The following is a 22,340-nucleotide window of genomic DNA, read 5'->3' as shown; positions in this document are numbered from 1 at the left end:
GTTTCGGTTTGTCCCGTCAGCCGGCGGCTGCCCGAGGAGTCGGCGCCCATCGCCCATCGCCCATCGCGCCAGATCGCCGTCGGGGTCCGTGGCCGCGCAGCCCCCGCCCGACGCGCCGCGCTCGGCTCGGGACTAGCAGCGCGGGTCCGCTTTGGGACCGAACAGCCTGGCGTTTGACTTCTGCCTGGTGGAGACTGCGACAACTAGAAATGTCCTGTTTAGAAGCTCACACGAGGTCATTATGGGTCATGATGCGACTGGCTGTAAAATACCAGTGGTTTATTTTGCATATCATAATCTTTGAAAATTGGGCTCCACACTTTAATCAAATGATTCCATGTGTTCCTTATCTGTGATTCTACATTTTGCAAACTGACACGATTCCTCTTTACTGGACTCCATTATTTTTCCTATTATATTGGTCCAAATTTTAGGATTTCAAGTCACATTGCTGTTAACTTTTTTTTTTTTAAGATTTTATTGATTTATTCATGAGAAACACAGAGACACAGGCAGAGACACAGGCAGAGGGAGAGGCAGGCTCCCTGCGGGGATCCCGATGTGGGACTCGAAATTACATGTGTACATATATTTCTACTATATATACATTTATATTTATGTATCTAGCATTAGCTTGGGCCACTATAACAAAAATACCATAGACTGGGTGGTTTACAAAACTAACACTTATTTTTCACAGTTCTGAAGGCTCAGGAGTCCAAGGTCAAGAAACTGGAATATTTGGTGACAGCAGCTTTCTCATTCATAGACGGCTGCTGGTCACCAGGCACTAAATTCACCCTTGTGAGAGGAAGCACATTCTCGGTGACACATTCTTGAGGGTGGATACCTATGACCTCCTCTAACCTTGATCCCTTCACAAAGGTCCCCCCTCCTGATCCATCACATAGATAGATAGATAGATAGATAGATAGATAGATAGATAATGGATGGATAGAGACATAGATGTCAATTAGATGGCTAGATAGACCCATATCTGTCTGTCTGCACCTGTGTGTCTCTCTATATGTAGCAAGGAAATATGGATACTGGTTGGGCAAGTCTGAAAACCAGAGGACACCATGTCAGGAAGGGCAGCCTGGACTCTGGCAGGAGCTGATGCTCCAGGCCACAGGTGGAATTTCTTCTTCCCCAGGAAAACCTTCTACTTTACCGTCCACCTAGATCATGGAGGGATATACTTATTCACTTAAAGTCAACTGACTGTGGAAGTTAGTCACATTACAGCAACCTAGTTTAGCATTTGGTAGACAAGGACTATACATAGCCCGGTTAAGTCGACATGTAACACCCCCTGACCCCTCTGCACTTTCTGATGGGATTTGCATGTTTTTGGACTTCAGATAAATGGAATCATGGAATGTACTGTCTTTTGTGCTTGAATTTGTCCTGAAATGTGTTATTACCTAACAAAGTGCAAACTACTTCAGAGAAAGAATTTAACTGCAGCGGGGCACCTGGGTGGCTCAGTGGTTGAGCATCTGCCTTTGGCTCAGGTCGTGATCTGGGATGGAGTCCCACATCGTGGATCCCTGCAGGGAGCCTGCTTCTTCCTCTGTCTATGTCTCTGCCTCTCTCTCTGTGTCTCTCATGAATAAATCAATAAAATCTGTATAATTTCTAGAGCAACAGAAAGGTTCTATATCTTCATTTGGGCAGTGGTTACAAATATTGAAACAACTTTCAGAATTTAGCTTTACCATCTGTATGGGAAAAAATAAAGAATATATATATATGAAAGTATGCATGAGCTTATTGGGTAATTAACCAGGCACAGTGCCAGAGGACAAACCGTTTTGTGTCCTCCCAGCCCTAGCCTCGCTGATCGAGATGTATCCCAGTGACAACAAGGACTGCAGCTCCTATGGCAGCTTCACTGATACAGTGCTGGAACTCTTTAAGCTCACCATAGGCCTGGGCGACTTGAACATACAGCAGAACTCCCAAGTACTCCATCCTGGTTCTGTTCCTGCTCATCACCTACGTCATCCTTACCTTTGCCCTCCTCTTCAACCTGCTCAATGCCCTATGGGAGAAACAGTGGAGAATGTCTCCAAGGACAGTGAGCGCATCTGGCATCTACAGGTGAGTCTGGCAGAGACCTCTCATGGGGGTCTTCACAGGGACTCAGGTCGGCACATAGTATTGACAACTGTTTGCACCAGTGGATCTGGGGCAGGGCCTGGGAATCTGCACAATCTCCCTGTGGTTGGCCAGGTTTGGGGAACTCTGTCTAGGATCCTTAATTATAAGGTATGACTGGACAGCAGCACAGGTGAGACAAACTCAGGCTAATGGGCATGCTCTGCTCACAGTCTATGGTGTGATATGTGAATGTTGAAATATGACTTGCATTTAGATTTTTTTTGTATTTTTTTTATTGGAGTTCGATTTGCCAACATATAGTATAACACCCAGGGCTCATCCCATGAAGGGCTCCACTAAGTGCCCATCACCCAGTCACCCCATTTCTCTGCCCACCTGACCTTACACTACCCCTTGTTCATTTTGCAGAGATATGAGTCACCCTCTCTGGTATTACCCTCTCATTTTCTCTCCTTCCCCCTTTATTCCTTTTCACTACTTTTTATATTCCCCAAATGAATGAGACCATTAAATGTTTGTCCTTCTCCGATTGACTTATTTCACTCAGCATAATACCCTCCAGTTCCATCCACGTTGAAGCAAATGGTGGCTATTTGTCGCTTCCAATGGCTGAGTAATATTTTGTTGTATATATAGACCACATCTTCCTTATCCATTCATCTCATCCAGGCTCCTTCCACAGTTTGGCTATCATGGACGTTGCTGCTATAAACATCGGGGTACCGGTGTCTTGGCTTTTCACTGCATCTGTATCTTTGGGGTAAATCCCCAGTAGTGTAATTGCTGGGTCATAGGGTAGCTCTATTTTTAACTCTTTGGGGAACCTCCACACAGTTTTCCAGAGTGGCTGCACCAGTTCACCTTCCCACCAACAGTGTGCACTACTGTTCCACCACATCCTCTCCAACATTTGTTGTGTCCTGTCTTGTTAATTTTCCCTATTCTCACTAGTGTGAGGTGGTATCTCATTGTGGTTTTGATTTGTATTTCCCTGATGGCAAGTGATGCAGAGCGTTTTCTCATGTGCTTGTTGGCCATGTCTATGTCTTCTTTGGTGAAATTTCTGTTCATGTCTTTTGCCCATTTCATGAGTTTGTTTCTTGGGTGTTGAGTTTAATACATTCTTTTTGGATCTTGGATATGTCATTTGCAAATATCTACTCCCATTCTGTAGGTTGTATTTTAGTTTTGTTGACTGTTTCTTTTGCTGTAAAGAAGCTTTTTTCTCTTAAGTCCCAATAATTCATTTTTGCTTTTGTTTCCTTTGCTTTCATAGATGTATCTTGCAATGAAGTTGCTGTGGCCAATCAAAAAGGGTGTTGCCTGTGTCCTCCTCTAGCATTTTGATGAATTCTTGTCCCACATTTAGATCTTTCATTCATTTTGGGTTTACCTTTGTGTATGGTGTAAGAGAATGGTCTAGTTTCATTGTTCTGCACGTGGCTGTCCAATTTTCCAGCACCATTTATTGAAGAGACTGTCTTTTTTCCAGTGGATAGTCTTTCCTGCTTTGTCGAATATTAGTTGACCATAGCGTTGAGGGCCCATTTCTGTTTTTTCTATTCTGTTCCATTGATCTATGTGTCTATTTTTGTGCTAGTACCACACTGTCTTGATGATCACAGCTTTGCAGGACAACTTGAAATCCGGCATTGTGATGCCAGCTCTGGTTTTCTTTTTCAATATTCTCCTGGCTATTCGGGGTCTTTTCTGATTCCACACAAATCTTAAGATTATTTGTTCCAACTCTCTGAAGAAAGTCCATGGTATTTTGATAGGGGTTGCATTGAACATGTAAATTGCCCTGGGTAGCATTGACATTTTCACAATATTAATTCTTCCAATCCATGAGCATGGAATATTTTTCCATCTCTTTGTGTCTTCCTCAATTTCTTTCAGAAATGTTCTATAGTTTTTAGGGTATAGATCCTTTACTTGTTTGGTTAGGTTTATTCCTAGGTATCTTATGCTTTGGCGTGCAATTGTAAATGGGATTGACTCCTTGATTTCTCATTCTTCAGTCTCATTGTTAATGTATAGAAATGCCACTGATTTCTAGGCACTGATTTTGTATCCTGCCACATTGTCGAATTGCTGTATGAGTTCTAGCAATCTGGGGTGGAGTCTTTTGGGTTTTCTATGTGCAGTATCATGTCATCTGCGAAGAGGAGAGTTTGACTTCTTCTTTGCCAATTTGAATGCCTTTTATTTCTTTTTGTTGTCTTATTGCTGAGGCTAGGACTTCCAGTACTATGTTGAATAGCAGTGGTGAGAGTGGACATCCCTGTCTTGTTCCTGATCTTAGGGGAAAGGCTCCCAGTGTTTCCCCATTGAGAATGATATTTGCTGTGGGCTTTTAATAGATGGCTTTTAAGATGCTGAGGAATGTTGCCTCTATCCCTACACTCTGAAGAGTTTTGATCAGGAATGGATACTGTATTTTGTCAAATGCTTTCTCTGCAACCATTGAGAGGATCATATGATTCTTATTTTTTCTCTTGTTGATATGATCTATCACGTTGATTGTTTTCCGAGTGTTGAACCACCCTTGCGTCCTGGGATAAATCCCACTTGGTCATGGTGAATAATCTTCTTAATGTACTATTGGATCCCACTGGCTAGTATCTTGTTGAGAATTTTTGCATAAATATTCTTGATTGTTAGGTCTTCTTGTTGGATAGACCCTTTAAGTATGATATAATGTCCCTCTTCCTCTCTTTGGGATAAAATTTAATTTATCTCATATGAGGATTGCTACTCCAGCTTTCTTTTGAAGACCATTTGAATGGTAAATAGTTCTCCAACCTTTCGTTTTCAGGCTGTAGGGGTCCTTAGGTCTAAAATTAGTCTCTTGTAGACAGCAGATAGATGGGTCTTGCTTTTTTATTCAGTTTGAAACCCTGCGCCTTTTGATAGGATCATTTAACCCATTCATGTTCGGAGTAACTATTGAAAGATATGAATTTAGTGTCATCATAAAACCTATTCAGCCCCTGTTTTTGTGGATTATTTCTTTGGACTTCCTCTTTCTTTTATAGGGTCCTCATCAATATTTCTTGCAGAGCTGGTTTGGTGGTCATATATTTTTTCAGTTTATGCCTATCTTGGAAGCTCTTTATCTCTCCTTCTATTCTGAATGAGAGTCTTGCTGGATATGGTATTCTTGGCTGCATGTTCTTCTCATTTAGGACCCTGAATATATCCTGCCAGCCCTTTCTGGTCTGCAAGGTCAGTGTGGAGAGGTCTGCTGTTAATCTGATATTTCTCCCCTTATAAGTTTAGAATCTCTTTAAGGATTTAGAATCTCGCTTTAAAGATTTTCTCTTTATCCTTGGAATTTCCAAGTTTCACTATTAAATGTCAAGGTATTGAATGGTTTTTATTGATTTTGGGGGGAACCTCTCTATCTCCTGGTCTGAATGCCTGTTTCTATCCCCAAATTAAGGAAGTTCTCGTCTATGATTTGTTCAAATATGCTTTATGGCCCTCTGGCCCTCTGGCCCCCTTGGTGCTTTCTGGAACCCCAATTATATGTAGATTCATCCTTCTGAGGCTATCATTTATTTCCCTTAACCTTTCCTCATGGTCTCTTAATTGGTTTTCTCTTTTTTCTTCAGCTTCCCTCCTTGCCATCAACTTGTCTTCTATGTCGCTCACTCTTTCTTCCACCTCATTAACCCTTGTCATTAGGACCTCCAGTTTGGATTGCATCTCATTTAATTGATTTTTAATTTCGGCCTGATTAGATCTAAATTTTGCAGTCTTGAAGTCTCTTGATTCCTTTATGCTTTTTTCTAGAGCCACCAGTAGCTTTATAATGTGCTTCTGAATTGGCTTTCTGACATCTAATTGTAATCCATATTCTGTAACGCTATGGCAGGAGTACTGTTTCTGATTCTTTTGTGGTGAGTTTTTCCTTCTAGTCATTTTGTTCAGTGAAGAGTGGCTATTTGAGCAGGCTGAGTCAAGAATATCAACCACCATCTAAGTCTATTTCACCCTAGATGATTCTGACAAGGTCAGAGACCAGAAAATGAAAACAAAGATCAGAGCAAAATAAAACAAAAGACCACTAAGGTGAAAAATTTTAAAACAATGTAGTAAAAAATAAATGGCCAAAAAGTTCAAAGAAGAAGAAAAAGAAAGAAGAGAAAAAGGAAAAGTAAGGAGAAAAAAGAAAAAAAAAGTGAGAGAAAAAAATGAGGGGGATAAAGTAAGGAGAAAAAAGAGAAAAAAATGAGAGAAAAAAATGAGGGAAGATAGTGGTAGTGAAGAAGTTGTAGTGGAGGGAGAATGTAGTCTACCTGTGGTCCTCGAGGGTGATCCTCTTGATTCTGAGTGTATTAAGTTCTGTATGTTAGAAGATGCTCAATCCCAAATTTATAAAAACCAGCAATACTTGTAGAAAGCCCCGCCATTGACCACCAAAACATAATTGAGATAAAAGAGGGGGGAAGAATGGGAATGAAGAGAGAAAATACTCTCACAGCATAAACCAGCACAGTGTTCACTTGGTTCTGGGTGCATGCTGGTCATGTTTTAGAAGGTATTAACTTCTGCCATTTTTGAAAAAAATGAGACAGATAAAACAAAAATCACAAAACAAAAAAATCATAACTTGTATATCTCCCAAAATTATACCAAGTATGTTGAAGGGACTCTAGAAATGGAAAATATATCGAAGACCTGTAATTGTAGAAATATGAAAGCTTAAAAGGAAGAAACTTAAAAATGAATAGGTGGTAAAATATTGTAGTTAAGGTGGTAATAAAGAGAAAAAATATTGGGAATTTTTAGTCTGATATAAAAACGAGTTGTAATGGAAAAAGGAAAAAAAAATTTAAAGCGGGGACCCTCTAGTTCTATATACTATGAATCCCTCGACTTCCCCTGGAGTATTCCACTACTGCTTGATCAAGAGCTTGCTCTTCCCCTGTCCTTCCAGCTGGTCTTCTGGTGGAGGGGCCTGCTGTGCTGATTCTCCCGCCCCCCTGCTGGGTGCCAGGCTCAGTGGGAGCTGTTCATCCCCTAAGGCCTTTGTTTCCTGGCGGCCCCGCCTCCCCTAGGCACACGGTGAAACAAGGAGGGAAAACAACAGTGGCAGCAGCCAGTCCTCCGGCTCTGGAGTCAGCTCCCCGCAGCAACTAACTGCAGTCTCCCAGTCTGCACTGGCCTAGATGTTCCCAGGGCAGCGGGTGCACTGATCTGCACAGTTTGAGGGCGCCCAGTGGCAGGAGAGTTCTCGCTGTCCTGTGCCTTCCCTGCCTCCGCCTGTCCCAGAGGGAACGTAGGGTCATGGGCTTTGTCTGCTCCCCGCCCTGGAATCCGGGGCCCTGTGCTTCTGGAATCACACTCCCAGGGGCGTGGCTCCCGACGGCAGCAGGGCGCAGCACCCTTGGTCAGGAGCTGCCCGCCTAACCAACTGGCTTCTCCCCAATGCCCTGGGCTGCGCGCTCCAGGCCTTTACTGAGATCAGTCCACAGTTTGCGGTGAGCTCTCCCCGGGGCGCCCCTCCTCTATAGTGACTCCGGGAGATTGGAGGCTCCTCGGCCCCTCCTGCAATTCTCCCCGACTTCCCTGCTAAGCGCTTTTCTGTCTGGGAAGAATCCGGTGCAGATTTTTAAAGTTCCCGCTTCTCCAGGGCTGGGCTTTCCTGTCCCGGAGGTTTTTGCAGCCTGGCTTTAGCCCGGCTCCTTGCAGTGCCCCTACCCCACTTGATTCTTTTTATTTTTTCCACCTTCCTAACTTGCTAGAAGTGAAAACCCTTCTTTCTGTAGCTTTCCGGCTATTCTCTTTAAATCTCAGGTCGAATTCATAGGTGTTCAGGATGATTTGAAAGTTATCTAGGTAAGTTGGTGGGGCCAGGTGAGTTGAGGACCCCTACTCTTTTTTTTTTTTTAAAGATTTTATTTACTTATTCATGAGAGACACACACACACAGAGAGAGAGAGGCAAAGACACAGGCCGAGGGAGAAGCAGGCTCCATGCACCGGGAGCCCGATGTGGGATTCGATCCAGGGTCTCCAGGATCATGCCCCGGGCTTCAGGCTGCGCTAAACTGCTGCGCCACCGGGGCTGCCCCGAGGACCCCTACTCTTCTGCCATCCTGCCCTGCCTCAAAATCCTGAGGTTTAAACAGACCTTCACAAAGCAAAATATACAAATAGTTAATAGAAACACAGTCTCAACATGATTAGTTATCAGGGAAACACAAATTAAAACCACAGTGAAGTAGACCTAGCTTACAACACTCTGAGGGCTAAAACTTTAAAAAGACTAAAGACACCAAATGCCAGAGAGGACGTGGACCAGTCAGAACTTTCTCACCTTGCTAGTTGGACTGTAAAACAGTACAATTACCATAGCGGTTTCTTATAAAAGTACAGTGTTTATCTGTTCTATAACCCAACCATCATGCTCCTTAGTATCGACCAAGATAAATAAAATACATGCCCCAAAAGACACTCCTACCAAGAGTTCCTAACTATTTTGTACATAACAGCTCCAAATTGGAAACAACTCAAATACTCATCAGAGAAGAATGGGAAAGTATATAAAACGAGTATTTTTGCACAAGAAATACTACTCCACAGGAAAAGGAAGAAACTACTGATAAATGCAATAAAATTGAAAAAATCTTTAAAAACATCATGGTATGCAGGAAAAATTAGACTGAAAAGTACACAAATTATAACCCCTCTCCCACCACTGAATTGTCTGTGTGTTCTTGTCAGGAAACAATCAGTGTATAAATGTGGATCTGCCTCTGGGCTTTGGTCTCTATGTCTATTTTCCAGACTACAATACCACACTTTCATGATTACTATATATTTCCAGTGGTCATGGGATTGAGGAATGTGATCCACCAACCTGTTGTTTTTAAAAGTATTTTTTTTCTAGGCCTTCCATAAATTTCATTTTTAACTACTCTTAAGTTTTCATCATCATTTACCTAAAATGGAAATAGTAATCACTATTTTGAAATAAATAAGTGAATTTAAAGCCACTTAGCATAGAAGTCAGTACCGATTAAATATTAATTTCCATCTCTTTTTTTGTTCCCTCTCCAAAAAGCTGTTTTATATATATATCTGTTTTATATATAAATATATATTTTTATATATTTTATATATATTTATATAAAAAATATGTATGTATTTACATATATTTTATATATATTTATATATATTTATATATATTTATATACATATAAAACAGCTTTTCCTTCTGTGAGTTTCACGAAATTATAGTTAAATCCATGAAATAGAGAGAGGAGAACTAAAATAAGCAGAGGAGGATATTTTGCTGTAAATTTTTACTGTTTTCCCCCTAATTATTTAGATGGTCTTAGTTATTACAAGATTCCAGGGGCTGGTGATCCATATTTGGATGATATTATTATAAGATTCAAATCACCAGTTTCTGATTTGACAGACTTTGTGGCCTAATTTATTTTATTATTATTTTTTTTGCAATCATAAATTTTATTGTCTAAATATAAGATGTACAACAACAGCTTTATAAGAGTGGAAGTCCATGTGTTAATTTAGACATTTGCTTGGTTTTATACACAATGTTCTCTTGAAAATTGGTGGCAAGTGAAATATATAAGACCTAAACAGATTACATGTGAGTTTTGTTACCAGAGAGCTGAAAAACATTCTCACGTCCCTAATCACACCTTGCCTTTTAGGCATTGTCCTCAATGATTCACACATTATGTACATGTTCATAGGGGTGACCAGCTTGAAGTCAATGAGCATCTGATTGAAGCTAATGACATCACTTCCCACAGGCCTAATGATTTCTATCTTTGTCTCAATTGTATTAAGTTAATAAGATCTCTGCTTCTTATCACAGTATCGGCACTTCCATTTTTCTTTTTTCCACTCATTTTTATGATCTAATTAGGAAAAAATACAATAAAATATTCATATAATTGCACAAACATTGCTTTAATCTTAAAAAATGGGATGCATCTGGGCAGGAGTGCTGTTTGAAATAGCCAACCATGTACAGAGGTAAAAAAGTTCCTATTTATTTATTTTTTTAATAAAATAATTTTTATTGGTGTTCAATTAACCAACATACAGAATAACACCCAGTGCTTATCCCGTCAAGTATACCCCTCCGTGCCCGTCACCCACTCACCCCCACCCCCCGCCCTCCTCCCCTTCCACCACCCCTAGTTCGTTTCCCAGAGTTAGGAGTCTTTTTTTTTTTAATTTTTTTATTTATTTATGATAGTCACACAGAGAGAGAGAGAGATGCAGAGACATAGGCAGAAGGAGAAGCAGGCTCCATGCACCGGGAGCCCGAGGTGGGATTCGATCCCGGGTCTCCAGGATCCCGCCCTGGGCCAAAGGCAGGCGCCAAACCGCTGCGCCACCCAGGTATCCCGAGTTAGGAGTCTTTATGTTCTGTCTCCCTTTCTGATATTTCCCACACATTTCTTCTCCCTTCCCTTATATTCCCTTCCACTATTATTTATATTCCCCAAATGAATGAGAACATACACTGTTTGTCCTTCTCCGATTGACTTACTTCACTCAGCATAATCCCCTCCAGTTCTGTCCACGTTGAAGCAAATGGTGGGTATTTGTCATTTCTAATGGCTGAGGAATATTCCATTGTATACATAAACCACATCTTCTTTATCCATTCATCTTTCGATGGACACCGAGGCTCCTTCCACAGTATGGCTATTGTGGACATTGCTGCTAGAAACATCGGGGTGCAGGTGTCCCGGCGTTTCATTGCATCTGAATCTTTGGGGTAAATCCCGAACAGTGCAATTCCTGGGTCGTAGGGCAGGTCTATTTTAACTCTTTGAGGAACCTCCACAGTTTTCCAGAGTGGCTGCACCAGTTCACATTCCCACCAACAGTGTAGGAGGGTTCCCTTTTCTCCGCATCCTTTCCAACATTTGTGGTTTCCTGCCTTGTTAATTTTCCCCATGCTCACTGGTGTGAGGTGGTATCTCATTGTGGTTTTGATTTGTATTTCCCTGATGGCCAGTGATGCAGAGCATTTTCTCATGTGCACGTTCGCCATGTCTCTGTCTTCCTCTGTGAGATTTCTCTTCATGTCTTTTGCCCATTTCATGATTGGATTGTTTGTTTCTTTGGTGTTGAGTTTAATAAGTTCTTTATAGATCTTGGAAACTAGCCCTTTATCTGATATGTCATTTGCAAATATCTCCTCCCATTCTGTAGGTTGTCTTTTAGTTTTGTCGACTGTATCCTTTGCTGTGCAAAAGCTTCTTATCTTGATGAAGTCCCAATAGTTCATTTTTGCTTTTGTTTCTTTTGCCTTCGTGGATGTATCTTGCAAGAAGTTGCTGTTCCCGAGTTCAAAAAGGGTGTTGCCTGTGTTCTCCTCTAGGATTTTGATGGAATCTTGTCTCACATTTAGATCTTTCAACCATTTTGAGTTTATCTTTGTGTCTGGTGAAAGAGAGTGGTCGTTTCATTCTTCTGCATGTGGATGTCCAATTTTCCCAGCACCATCTATTGAAGAGACTGTCTTTCTTCCAATGGATAGTCTTTCCTCCTTTATCGAATATCAGTTGACCATAAAGTTCAGGGTCCACTTCTGGGTTCTCTATTCTGTTCCATTGATCTATGTGTCTGTGTTTGTGCCAGGACCACACTGTCTTGATGACCACAGCTTTGTAGTACAACCTAAAATCTGGCATTGTGATGCCCCCAGATATGGTTTTCTTTTTTAAAATTCCCCTGGCTATTCGGGGTCTTTTCTGATTCCACACAAATCTTAAAATAATTTGTTCTAACTCTCTGAAGAAAGTCCATGGTATTTTGATAGGGATTGCATTAACGTGTAAATTGCCCTGGGTAACATTGACATTTTCACAATATTAATTCTGCCAATCCATGAGCATGGAATATTTTTCCATCTCTTTATGTCTTCCTCAGTTTCTTTCACAAGTGTTCTATAGTTTTTAGGGTACAGATCTTTTACCTCTTTGGTGAGGTTTATTCCTAGGTATCTTATGCTTTTGGGTGCAATTGTAAATGGGATTGACTCCTTAATTTCTCTTTCTTCAGCCTCATTGTTAGTGTATAGAAATGCCATTGATTTCTGGGCATTGATTTTTTATCCTGCCACGCTACCAAATTGCTGTATGAGTTCTAGCAATCTTGGGGCGGAGGCTTTTGGGTTTTCTATGTAGTATCATGTCATCGGCGAAGAGGGAGAGTTTGACTTCTTCTTTGCCAATTTGAATGCCTTTAATGTCTTTTTGTTGCCTGATTGCTGAGGCTAGGACTTCCAGTACTATGTTGAACAGCAGTGGTGAGAGTGGACATCCCTGTCTTGTTCCTGATCTTAGGGGAAAGGCTCCCAGTGCTTCCCCATTGAGAATGATATTTGCTGTGGGCTTTTCATAGATGGCTTTTAAGATGTCGAGGAATGTTCCCTCTATCCCTACACTCTGAAGAGTTTTGATCAGGAATGGATGCTGTATTTTGTCAAATGCTTTCTCTGCATCCAATGAGAGGATCATATGGTTCTTGGTTTGTCTCTTGCTGATATGATGAATCACATTGATTGTTTTCCGAGTGTTGAACCAGCCTTGTGTCCCGGGGATAAATCCTACTTGGTCGTGGTGAATAATTTTCTTAATGTGCTGCTGGATCCTATTGGCCAGTATCTTGTTGAGAATTTTTGCATCCATGTTCATCAGGGATATTGGTCTGTAATTCTCCTTTTTGGTGGGGTCTTTGTCTGGTTTTGGAATTAAGGTGATGCTGGCCTCATAGAACGAATTTGGAAGTACTCCATCTCTTTCTATCTTTCCAAACAGCTTTAGGAGAATAGGTATGGTTTCTTCTTTAAACGTTTGATACAATTCCCCTGGGAAGCCATCTGGCCCTGGACTTTTGTGTCTTGGGAGGTTTTTGATGACTGCTTCAATTTCCTCCCTGGTTATTGGCATGTTCAGGTTTTCTATTGCTTCCTGTTCCAGTTTTGGTAGTTTGTGGGTTTCCAGGAATTCGTCCATTTCTTCTAGATTGCCTAATTTATTGGCGTACAGCTGTTCATAATATGTTTTTAAAATCGTTTGTATTTCCTTGGTGTTGGTAGTGATCTCTCCTTTCTCATTCATGATTTTATTAATTTGAGTCTTCTCTATCTTCTTTTTAATCAGGTTGGCTAATGGTTTATCTATCTTATTAATTTGTTCAAAGAACCAACTCCTGGTTCTGTTGATCTGTTCCACAGTTCTTCTGGTCTCGATTTCGTTGAGTTCTGCTCGAATTTTAATTAACTCTCTTCTTCTGCTGGGCGTGGGGTCAATCTGCTGTTTTTTCTCTAGCTCCTTTATGTGTAAGGTTAGCTTTTGTATTTGAGTTCTTTCCAGTTTTTGAATGGATGCTTGTATTGCGATGTATTTCCCCCTTAGGACTGCTTTTGCTGCATCCCAAAGATTTTGAACGGTTGTATCTTCATTCTCATTAGTTCCCATGAATCTTTTTAATTCTTCCTTAATTTCCTGGTTGACCCTTTCATCTTGTAGCAGGATGGTCCTTAACCTCCACGTGTTTGAGGTCCTTCCATACTTCTTGTTGTGATTTAGTTCTAATTTCAAGGCATAATGGTCTGAGAATATGCAGGGTATGATCCCAATCTTTTGGTATCAGTTCAGACCCAATTTGTGACCCAGTATGTGGTCTATTTTGGAGAAAGTTCCATGTGCACTTGAGAAGAATGTGTATTCAGTTGAGTTTGGATGTAAAGTTCTGTATATATCTGTGAAATCCATCTGGTCCAGTGTAGCATTTAAAGCTCTCGTTTCTTTGGAGAAGTTGTGCTTAGAAGACCTATTGAGGGTAGAAAAAGCTAGATTGAAGTCACCACATATAAGTGTATTATTATCTAAGTATTTCTTCACTTTGGCTATTAATTGATTTATATATTTGGCAGCTCCCACATTCGGGGCATATATATTCAGGATTGTTAAGTCCTCTTGTTGGATAGATCCTTTAAGTATGAGATAGTGTCCCTCCTCATCTCTCACTACAGTCTTCGGTGTAAATTTTAGTTTATCTAATATGAGGATGGCTACCCCTGCTTTCTTTTGAGGACCATTTGAATGGTAAATGGTTCTCCAACCTTTTATTTTCAGGCTGTTGGTGTCCTTCTGTCTAAAGTGAGTCTCTTGTAGACAGCAAATAGATGGCTCCTGCTTTTTTATCCAGTCTGAAACCCTGCGCCTTTTGATGGGCTCATTAAGCCCGTTCACGTTCAGAGTTACTATTGAGAGATATGAGTTTAGTGTCATCATGATATCTATTCAGTCCTTGTTTTTGTGGATTGTTCCGCTGAATTTCTTCTTAAAGGGGAATTTTAAGAGTCCCCCTTAAAATTTCTTGCAGAGCTGGTTTGGAGGTCACATATTCTTTCAGTTCCTGCCTGTCTTGGAAACTCTTTATCTCTCCTTCCATTTTGAATGAGAGCCTTGCTGGATAAAGTGTTCTTGGTTGCATGTTCTTCTCATTTAGGACCCTGAATATATCCTGCCAGCCCTTTTGGCCTGCCAGGTCTCTGTGGAGAGGTCTGCTGTTACCCTAATACTCCTCCCCATAAAAGTCAGGGCTTTCTTGTCTCTTGCTGCTTTAAGGATCTTCTCTTTATCTTTGGAATTTGCAAGCTTCACTATTAAATGTCGAGGTGTTGAACGGTTTTTATTGATTTTAGGGGGGGATCTCTCTATTTCCTGGATCTGAATGCCTGTTTCCCTTCCCAGATTAGGAAAGTTTTCAGCTATGATTTGTTCAAATACATATTCTGGCCCTCTGTCCCTTTTGGCGCCCTCGGGAACCCCAATTAAACGTAGGTTTTTCTTCCTCAGGCTGTCATTTATTTCCCTTATTCTAACCTCATGGTCTTTTAATTGTCTCTTTTTTCCTCAGTTTCCCTCTTTGACATCAACTTGTCTTCTATGTCACTCACTCGTTCTTCCACCTCATTAACCCTCGTCGTTAGGACTTCTAGTTTGTTTTTATTTTTATTTTTTATTTTTTATTTTTTTTAATTTTTATTTATTCATGATAGTCACAGAGAGAGAGAGGCAGAGACACAGGCAGAGGGACAAGCAGGCCCCATGCACCGGGAGCCCGATGTGGGATTTGATCCCGGGTCTCCAGGATCGCGCCCTGAGCCAAAGGCAGGCGCCTAACCGCTGCGCCACCCAGGGATCCCAGGACTTCTAGTTTGGATTGCACCTCATTCAATTGATTTTTAATTTCTGCCTGATTGGATCTAAATTCTGCAGTCATGAAGTCTCTTGAGTCCTTTATGCTTTTTTCTAGAGCCACCAGTAGCTGTATATTAGTGCTTCTGAATTGGCTTTCTGACATTGTATTGTAATCCAGATTTTGTAACTCTGTGGGAGAGAGGACTGTTTCCGGTTCTTTCTTTTGAGGTGAGGTTTTCCTTCTAGTCATTTTGCTCAGTGCAGAGAGGCCAAAAACAAGTTGTTGGGAAAAGGAGAAAAAGAGAAAGAAGGAAAGAAAAGAGAAAAAGAAAAAAGAAAAAAGGAAGAAAAATAGAAAAAAGGAGAAAAAGAGAAAGAAAAAGAATGAAAGGGATAAAAGGGTGGGGGAAGCAAACAGAAATCAAAAAGAAAAAAAAAGAAAAAAAAAACCACGGGGGAGTATCTTCTGATTCTGTGTACTTTAAGTCCCTTGGCTTCCCCTGGAACTTGTCCATCTAGCTGGTCTTCTGGGGGAGGGGCCTGTTGTCCTGATTTTCAGGTGTGAGCACTTGGGGGAGCTGCTCTTCCCCTCCTGGTGCAGGACTCAGTGGGGGCTGTTTACCCCGTGAGGCCCCAGGAGGAACAACCGCAGTGGCGAGGCCAGCTCTGCAGCCCTGGAGTCAGCTCCCGCAGTAGCTCCAGTGCTCTCCGTCTGCAGGGCCTGGAGGCTCCGGGGCGGGGCCGCTGATCTGCTCAGCTCGGGGCAGGAGCGTCCTGCTGTCCTGGGCCCTCCCAGCCTCTGCCTGTCACGGGGGAGGCCGGATCCTGGGCTGTGTCCTGGCGCCCTGTGCTCCGGGCCTGCGCTGTTGGATTCGTGCTCCCGCCCCGCAGCCCCCTCCTTGGAGCCGCCCCCGAGCCCCTCCGAACTGCTCCGGTCCGCCGTGCGCGCTGCAGCCCTTAGGGAGCTCGGCCTCGGGGTGTGGGGCTCTCTCCGGGGCGCAGGTGTCTGTTAGTGTCCCCGGGAGCCCGAGGGCATCCCCGCCCTCCTCCGTCCTGCTCCAACTCCCTGCGAGCCCCTTTCCACCCGGGAAGGTCGGTGCAGCTCCTGCTCCTCCGGGACGGGGCTCTCCTGTCCTGGGGACACTCGCCCCGGCCTCAGCCCGGCTCCTCGCGGGGCCCCTCCCCCTTGGAGGCCTTTTGTTTCTTTATTTCTTTTTCCCCGTCTTCCTACCTTGACAGAAGCGCGAACTCTTCTCACTGTAGCGTTCCAGCTGGTCTCTCTTTATTTGTTTTTTTTTTTTTTTTTTTTTTTTTTTTTTTTTTTTTTATGATAGTCATACAGAGAGAGAGAGAGAGAGGCAGAGACACAGGCAGAGGGAGAAGCAGGCTCCATGCACCGGGAGCCCGACGTGGGATTCGATCCCGGGTCTCCAGGATCGCGCCCCGGGCCAAAGGCAGGCGCTAAACCGCTGCGCCACCCAGGGATCCCTGGTCTCTCTTTAAATCTCAGGCCGAATTCGTAGATTTTCAGGATGATTTGAAGGTTTTCTAGGTAATTTGGTGGAGACAGGTGATTTGGGGACCCTACTCTTCCGCTGTCTTGCCCCTCTGTGGCCAAATTTAAAGGGGCTGGTCACATCCCTTTGCCTTCTTGAAAGTGTGAGCTAACACTGAATGCCACTCAAGCATCAAACCCACCCAGAGGCTGCTCTACAGGTGTGTTTGGGGCTCATTCAGACCTCTCCATCAGTGTGCATCCACGCGCAACCCAGAGAATCTGCATGCAGCCAGAGGGTGAGCCCCAAGCCTGGGACTTCCCGACAGTATTAACCCAAGTCCTGGAATACAGAAGAAACTGGTCGAACCCAGCTATGCAGACCAACACGTACCCCAAAAGAAAGGCAGGTTTTGATTAAGGCGTTAACCCTGATGGGATACACCATCTACCCTTACTTCAGCTTTGAAAACAACCATGCACTGTACCAGCTCTGCCTCACATGCATGAACATTCAGAAGTCGGCTATTGGACAGAGGGCCACCTCCTGCCCTGACACTGTTCCCCCAGCTCGGGGTGCTGGCTGCTATCACTGTGTCTGTCTGCTGAGGCCACAGAGGCTGTCACCACCACCTTTTCTTCTGTGCTTCAGGCCTCCTGGAATGTGCTCCTGTGATTCCTGCCCCCCCCCCCCCATCATGGACCATCAGCTTATTTCCTGTAAAACTGGATTTCATTAGTGTTTCTTCCCTAAACAACTGTGACCATAGAGACCCTGGATTTCCAAGGGGTGTGCAGACCTCATGCTTTGTTTACATTATCTTAGAAACAAAGTGATACTGGCTTTTTGTTTAAAATCCTACAGGAAGGGGATGCCTGGGGGGCTCAGCAGTTGAGTGTCTGCCTTCGGCTCAGGGCATGATCCCAGTGTCCGGGATCGAGTCCTACATCAGGCTCCTCTGCTTCTCCCTCTGCCTGTGTCTCTGCCTTTCTCTCTGTCTCTCATGAGTGAATAAATTTAAAAATCTTTAAAATAAAATAATAAAATAAAATCATACAGAAGGCACCTGGGTAGCTCAGCCAGTTTAGTATCCAACTCTTGATTTCGGTTCAGGTCATGATCTCAGGGTCATGAGATCAAGATCCTCATCGGGCTCCGCACCGAGCATGGAGTCTGTTTAAGATTCTCTCCCTCTGCTTCTCCCTCAACACCTGTCTCTCAAAAGTAAATAAAAAATTAATAAATAAAACTATTTGTATACTCCTTGCTTTCACTTCAAGGTAACCATATTCCTCCTAGACACACTTGTAGCATTTTGACTGTAGCTCTCTGTGATGCTCTGCCTCTGGGGCTGTCCAGAAGGCGGGACTAGTTTTCATTCACTTGTGTATTCTCCACACACTCACCCTGGAGGAAACACACATAAAATAAATCTGCAATGAACCTCAACCCTCAGATAATGAATGCCCTTGCCGTCTCACTTTATGTTTAGCAATGTCAGAAAAACCAAGGAGGAATGATTTTCAGCCTATGGACATTCCAATGTCAGTACATGTGTTGAATGATGTTTTCCTCCCCCAGTTCATGTGTCGATAACTGCTGGGACCTCAGATTATGAGGTCCTCATAATTCCTCAGATTATGACCTTATTTGGAAATAGGACTGCTATGGATATAATAAGTTAGGTTAAGATGTGATAAGACTGGAACAGGACAGACCCCTGATCCAGAAGTGACCAATGTCCTTATAAAAGAGGGAATCTGGACACAAATAGGCACACAGGGAAAATGCCATGTGAGGATGAGTGCAGAGATCAGGAAGCTAGGAGAGAGGCATGGGTCAGGCTCCCTCAGAGACTTCAGAAGGAACCAACCCCACTGACAAATTGACCTTGCACTTCTAGCCTCCAGAACTGTGAGACAATACATTGCTGCTTTCAGGACACCCAGCTGCAACTCTGTTATAGCAGCCCTGCAACACTACCGTGGTACTCTGTCCACACAGGCCTTTGCACCTCCACATTAATGGCTTAGACCTTTAGTACTATGGCCCTCCAATCTGTAAGAATGACTCATTTGTTCCTTTGTCTGTGTTTCCCACACAGTGTCCTTTCAAAGTTATTGAGCTTGGTAACTCCTCCTTATCCTTTAAACCAAGTCTTTCAACTAAGATTCACTGTAGCTATGTATAATAGTGATCCCCAAATAAGAGTGATTTATACAAAAATATATCTTTTTCTAATATGTAAGTCTGAATGTAGGTAATCCATGAGATCCCCATAGTTCAGGTTCCTTCTACCCCACACTCTTTCATCCCTACTGTATGCATCCTCATTACTCAGGATGACAGTCAGGGCTCCAGCCAGCATATCTGCATTCTAGAGAGCAGAATGGAGAAAAGAATCAAGAAGAAAAGGGCACACTGCATAAAGCATCTCTCTTTTAAGGAAGGATTCTACCAACTGTTATGTGATGCTGCTGCTTATGTCTCATTGACTAGAATTAGTCACTTGGCCAGATCTAGTCAGTCACACCCATGACATACAATGGGAGCTGGAAAATATCATTTCTTCTTTATTCTCAGCCACCATGCTCCTAGCTAAATTTAGACATTTCATTACTGTGGAGGAAGAAAACAATGAATAGTGGGGGAGGCTAGTGGTCTTAGCCACATCTAGTTAAGAAGATTTATCTAGGGGCACCTGGGTGACTCTGTCAATTAAGGCTCTGACTCTTGATTTCAGCCCAGGTCATGATCTCAGGGTCATGGGATCGAGCCCTGAATCAGGCTCCACACTCAGCAAGGAGTCTGCTTGAGATTCTCCCTCTGCCCCTCCTCCCACTTACGCACGTGCTAAATAAATAAATAAATAAATAAATAAATAAATAAATGATTTTTAAAAATATTTATTTAGCAAAACCATTTTTACATGTCATCTGACATGAGTAATGCTTTGTCATCCACCCTCACATCTATATCACTCACATTAATGCTGGATGACAAGATGGTAATTTGTTGCCCGTTCACATGACAGATATTTCTGACCAACAGGCAGTTTTCTTCCTCGATGCAATGCAGAGACAAGACTTTCTCCAAGTTGCCAGAATTCACCCAGCAGAAGAGCTGCAGCCCAGACGAGACACCTGCCATTCTTGTCACATTCCTCAAGCTTGACCTCTGTCATCTGGCCACATCAGATGCCTGCAACTCGGGAAGGAGAGACAGTTAATGTTCCTGAACAGTGAGCTGTGTCTCTCTTAGAGGCAATGTGAGCATCTGCGAGCATCACCTCACCAAGGAAAGCAGTAGCCTCATCTCTGGGAAACCTGGAAATATGCTGGAACGAGGGGCAGGTGTGGGGTTCTCGGGTGGTTGATAGAGAATGTCAATGGTACTCTAAAAATGAGCACGTGCATTTTGAAAATAAAGTTACTTAATCTTGCTTTGACGGGAAAGAGAAAAGAGATTGACATTTTGTGAGCATTTCATTGAGTATGAAAAATTCACTAAACAGTAAAGCAATCAGATTTGTTTTTCCTCTAAGAAATTTGTCCATTTTGTTTTTATTTCAGAATTTATTGACATAAGATTACAGAAAAGAACAACACAACAGAGGTAAGGGATTTGAGTCCAGAGATAGGAGCATCTCTTCCCCCAGGCCATGATGTGGGGAGCTGAGACTAGCTAGTCAACAGGTATGCTGGTGTCAGATTCTCCTAGTGAGGTACTGGCTGATTCCTGTGGGGACTGGAGAGACTGGGGGTTTTCCTGTGTCACTTTGCCATTCTCAGCAGGCAGCTTCGCAGGGGGGAGGGGTCTTGTGCCCAGCTCCTGCCCTTCCTCCAGCAGTGGACTGCTCAGGCTTGGTTCCCTGAGAGACGGGGATAACTGGTAGAGTTGTCTAGTAGAGAAACCAACCATATGCAGAAACACTGCATCTGATGAAATCTGCAAACACCCACCAACAGTCTCCATGATCCATCTGACTTGCACAGTAGCCAAACTGGCAAGTAAGATGAACATGGTAAGAAGTCCAGCCCTGCATCTTTCCAGGGCCTGGGGATGTCACTAATCTTTCCTGTCCCCTCCATGGATGAGGACTGGTCTGTGGCCTACTCTGAAGGAGGGTGTTCCCAAGGACCTCATGGTTTGCTTGGCCCTTTCTTCCCTAATAACTCCTATGTTCAGGAGACCAAGGTGGGAATTCCACCAGTTGCTAATATACCTAGTCCCATTATATATTTCCAGATGGGGAAACAGCATAGGATGAGTCCATGTGGGGTCAAGACTCCTATCCTAGATCTCCTAAGCCCCTATTTCAACTGATGGGCCACACAGTGTGTCTGATCTTTGGGAATCAACATATGTTCAAAACTAATACACATAAGTCCTGAAAAAAAAATGCAGTATTTCCCTTTCTCCAGAGTATGGTCACACTGGTAAGTGTCTGCAGCTTTGGGGACATTTGAGGATGGCTGGTGTAGGTTCACAACCCTCTCGGGAACTTTCCTGATATAATCTGAAACCAGCCTCCAAACACAGAGGGGAGGGAGAGATGGAAGAAAAAAGCAGGCTACTTCATGTTGGTAGGTGGCAATTTCAATAATAGCAAAGCGAACTGACAGATGAAGCTCGTCTTGGGCAGCATCACAACGAATGGATCTCCACTCCCAAATCCACTCCAAATCTTAAGTTTATAAAAAGGCCCTAACTGGGTTCAGCACATCACCATCCAAACACATCACAAACCAATATCCTTGGAGCAGACCCAGGAGTGGAAGGGCAAGCAGAACCCACATTCCAAGGACAGGGGTGGGGGGTACAAGCCCCCAAGGGGCTGGGTCCAGCTCACATGTCAATCGGTCATCACATCTTTTTAATCATGTTCCCCAACAGGTGGGGAGAAGATGCATGGCACACATCTGAGCTGAGTGCAGGGTCATTACCCAGAGAGCTCCAGTCTCTCCCTACAGCTGGGGGCTCAGAGTCTAATACTGGCTCAGTGTGCTCAGAGTTAGGTAACAGACCGTGACTTCTCACTAGAGCAACCACTGTGTCTAGATCTTTGTTCTTGGTAGGCTACCCATCAATCTCAATTCTAGGCACACCTTATGAATCATCCATCACTACATACCCCTGAAGGTCCTATTCCATACTTCCCATCCTTGTCCCTATGGTTTCTGTGTGAAAGCATGTTTCCTACTCACATATCTGGGTTTGAAACTAAGACTTTGTCTCTGGAAACAAAACCAAGAAATGAGAGGCTGTGGTAGAATGTGGTATGAATGGCCAATGCATCTGAAAATAGCTCCATCGCCTCCCGTATTTGGAGTTTGGTGCATGGAAAGAGCCCCGGCCTGGGCACATGATTTATATTCTTCTCAATTCTTAACCTCAGAGATTCTGTTTCACTCAGGGTAGGCATTCACCAAAAGGCTCTAGCTCCTCACCTCTTGCAGCTAAGAATGACCATGTGAAGTCCAGGCCAAATTAATGTG

General features: G+C 43.1%; 1 protein-coding gene across 1 annotated transcript; it reads left to right on the top strand.

The window, feature by feature from the left end:
- Window positions 1–76: 76 nt before the first annotated feature.
- Window positions 77–20,304, top strand: LOC144312056 (transient receptor potential cation channel subfamily V member 3-like). Its single transcript, XM_077894372.1, has 3 exons — window positions 77–235; window positions 1,832–2,106; window positions 19,894–20,304. The coding sequence occupies exons 2-3, from the start codon at window positions 1,852–1,854 to the stop codon at window positions 20,014–20,016; spliced, it is 378 nt and encodes a 125-aa protein (XP_077750498.1). The 5' UTR covers window positions 77–235; window positions 1,832–1,851; the 3' UTR covers window positions 20,017–20,304.
- The last annotated feature ends 2,036 nt before the right edge of the window (window positions 20,305–22,340 follow it).

Source organism: Canis aureus, chromosome 4, assembly GCF_053574225.1.
Source record: "Canis aureus isolate CA01 chromosome 4, VMU_Caureus_v.1.0, whole genome shotgun sequence".
In the NCBI taxonomy this organism is placed as follows: Eukaryota; Metazoa; Chordata; class Mammalia; order Carnivora; family Canidae; genus Canis; species Canis aureus.
The sequence above is the reverse complement of the archived record's forward strand: the minus strand, read 5'-3'. Positions and strand labels throughout refer to the sequence as shown.

Excerpts from the sequence above, each read along its gene's own strand:
- LOC144312056 (XM_077894372.1), top strand. The coding sequence starts at position 1,852 with ATGTATCCCAGTGACAACAAGGACTGCAGCTCCTATGGCAGCTTCACT. Across the intron at positions 2,107-19,893 it reads AGCGCATCTGGCATCTACAG|GCAGTTTTCTTCCTCGATGC; the intron begins GTGAGTCTGGCA and ends TCTGACCAACAG.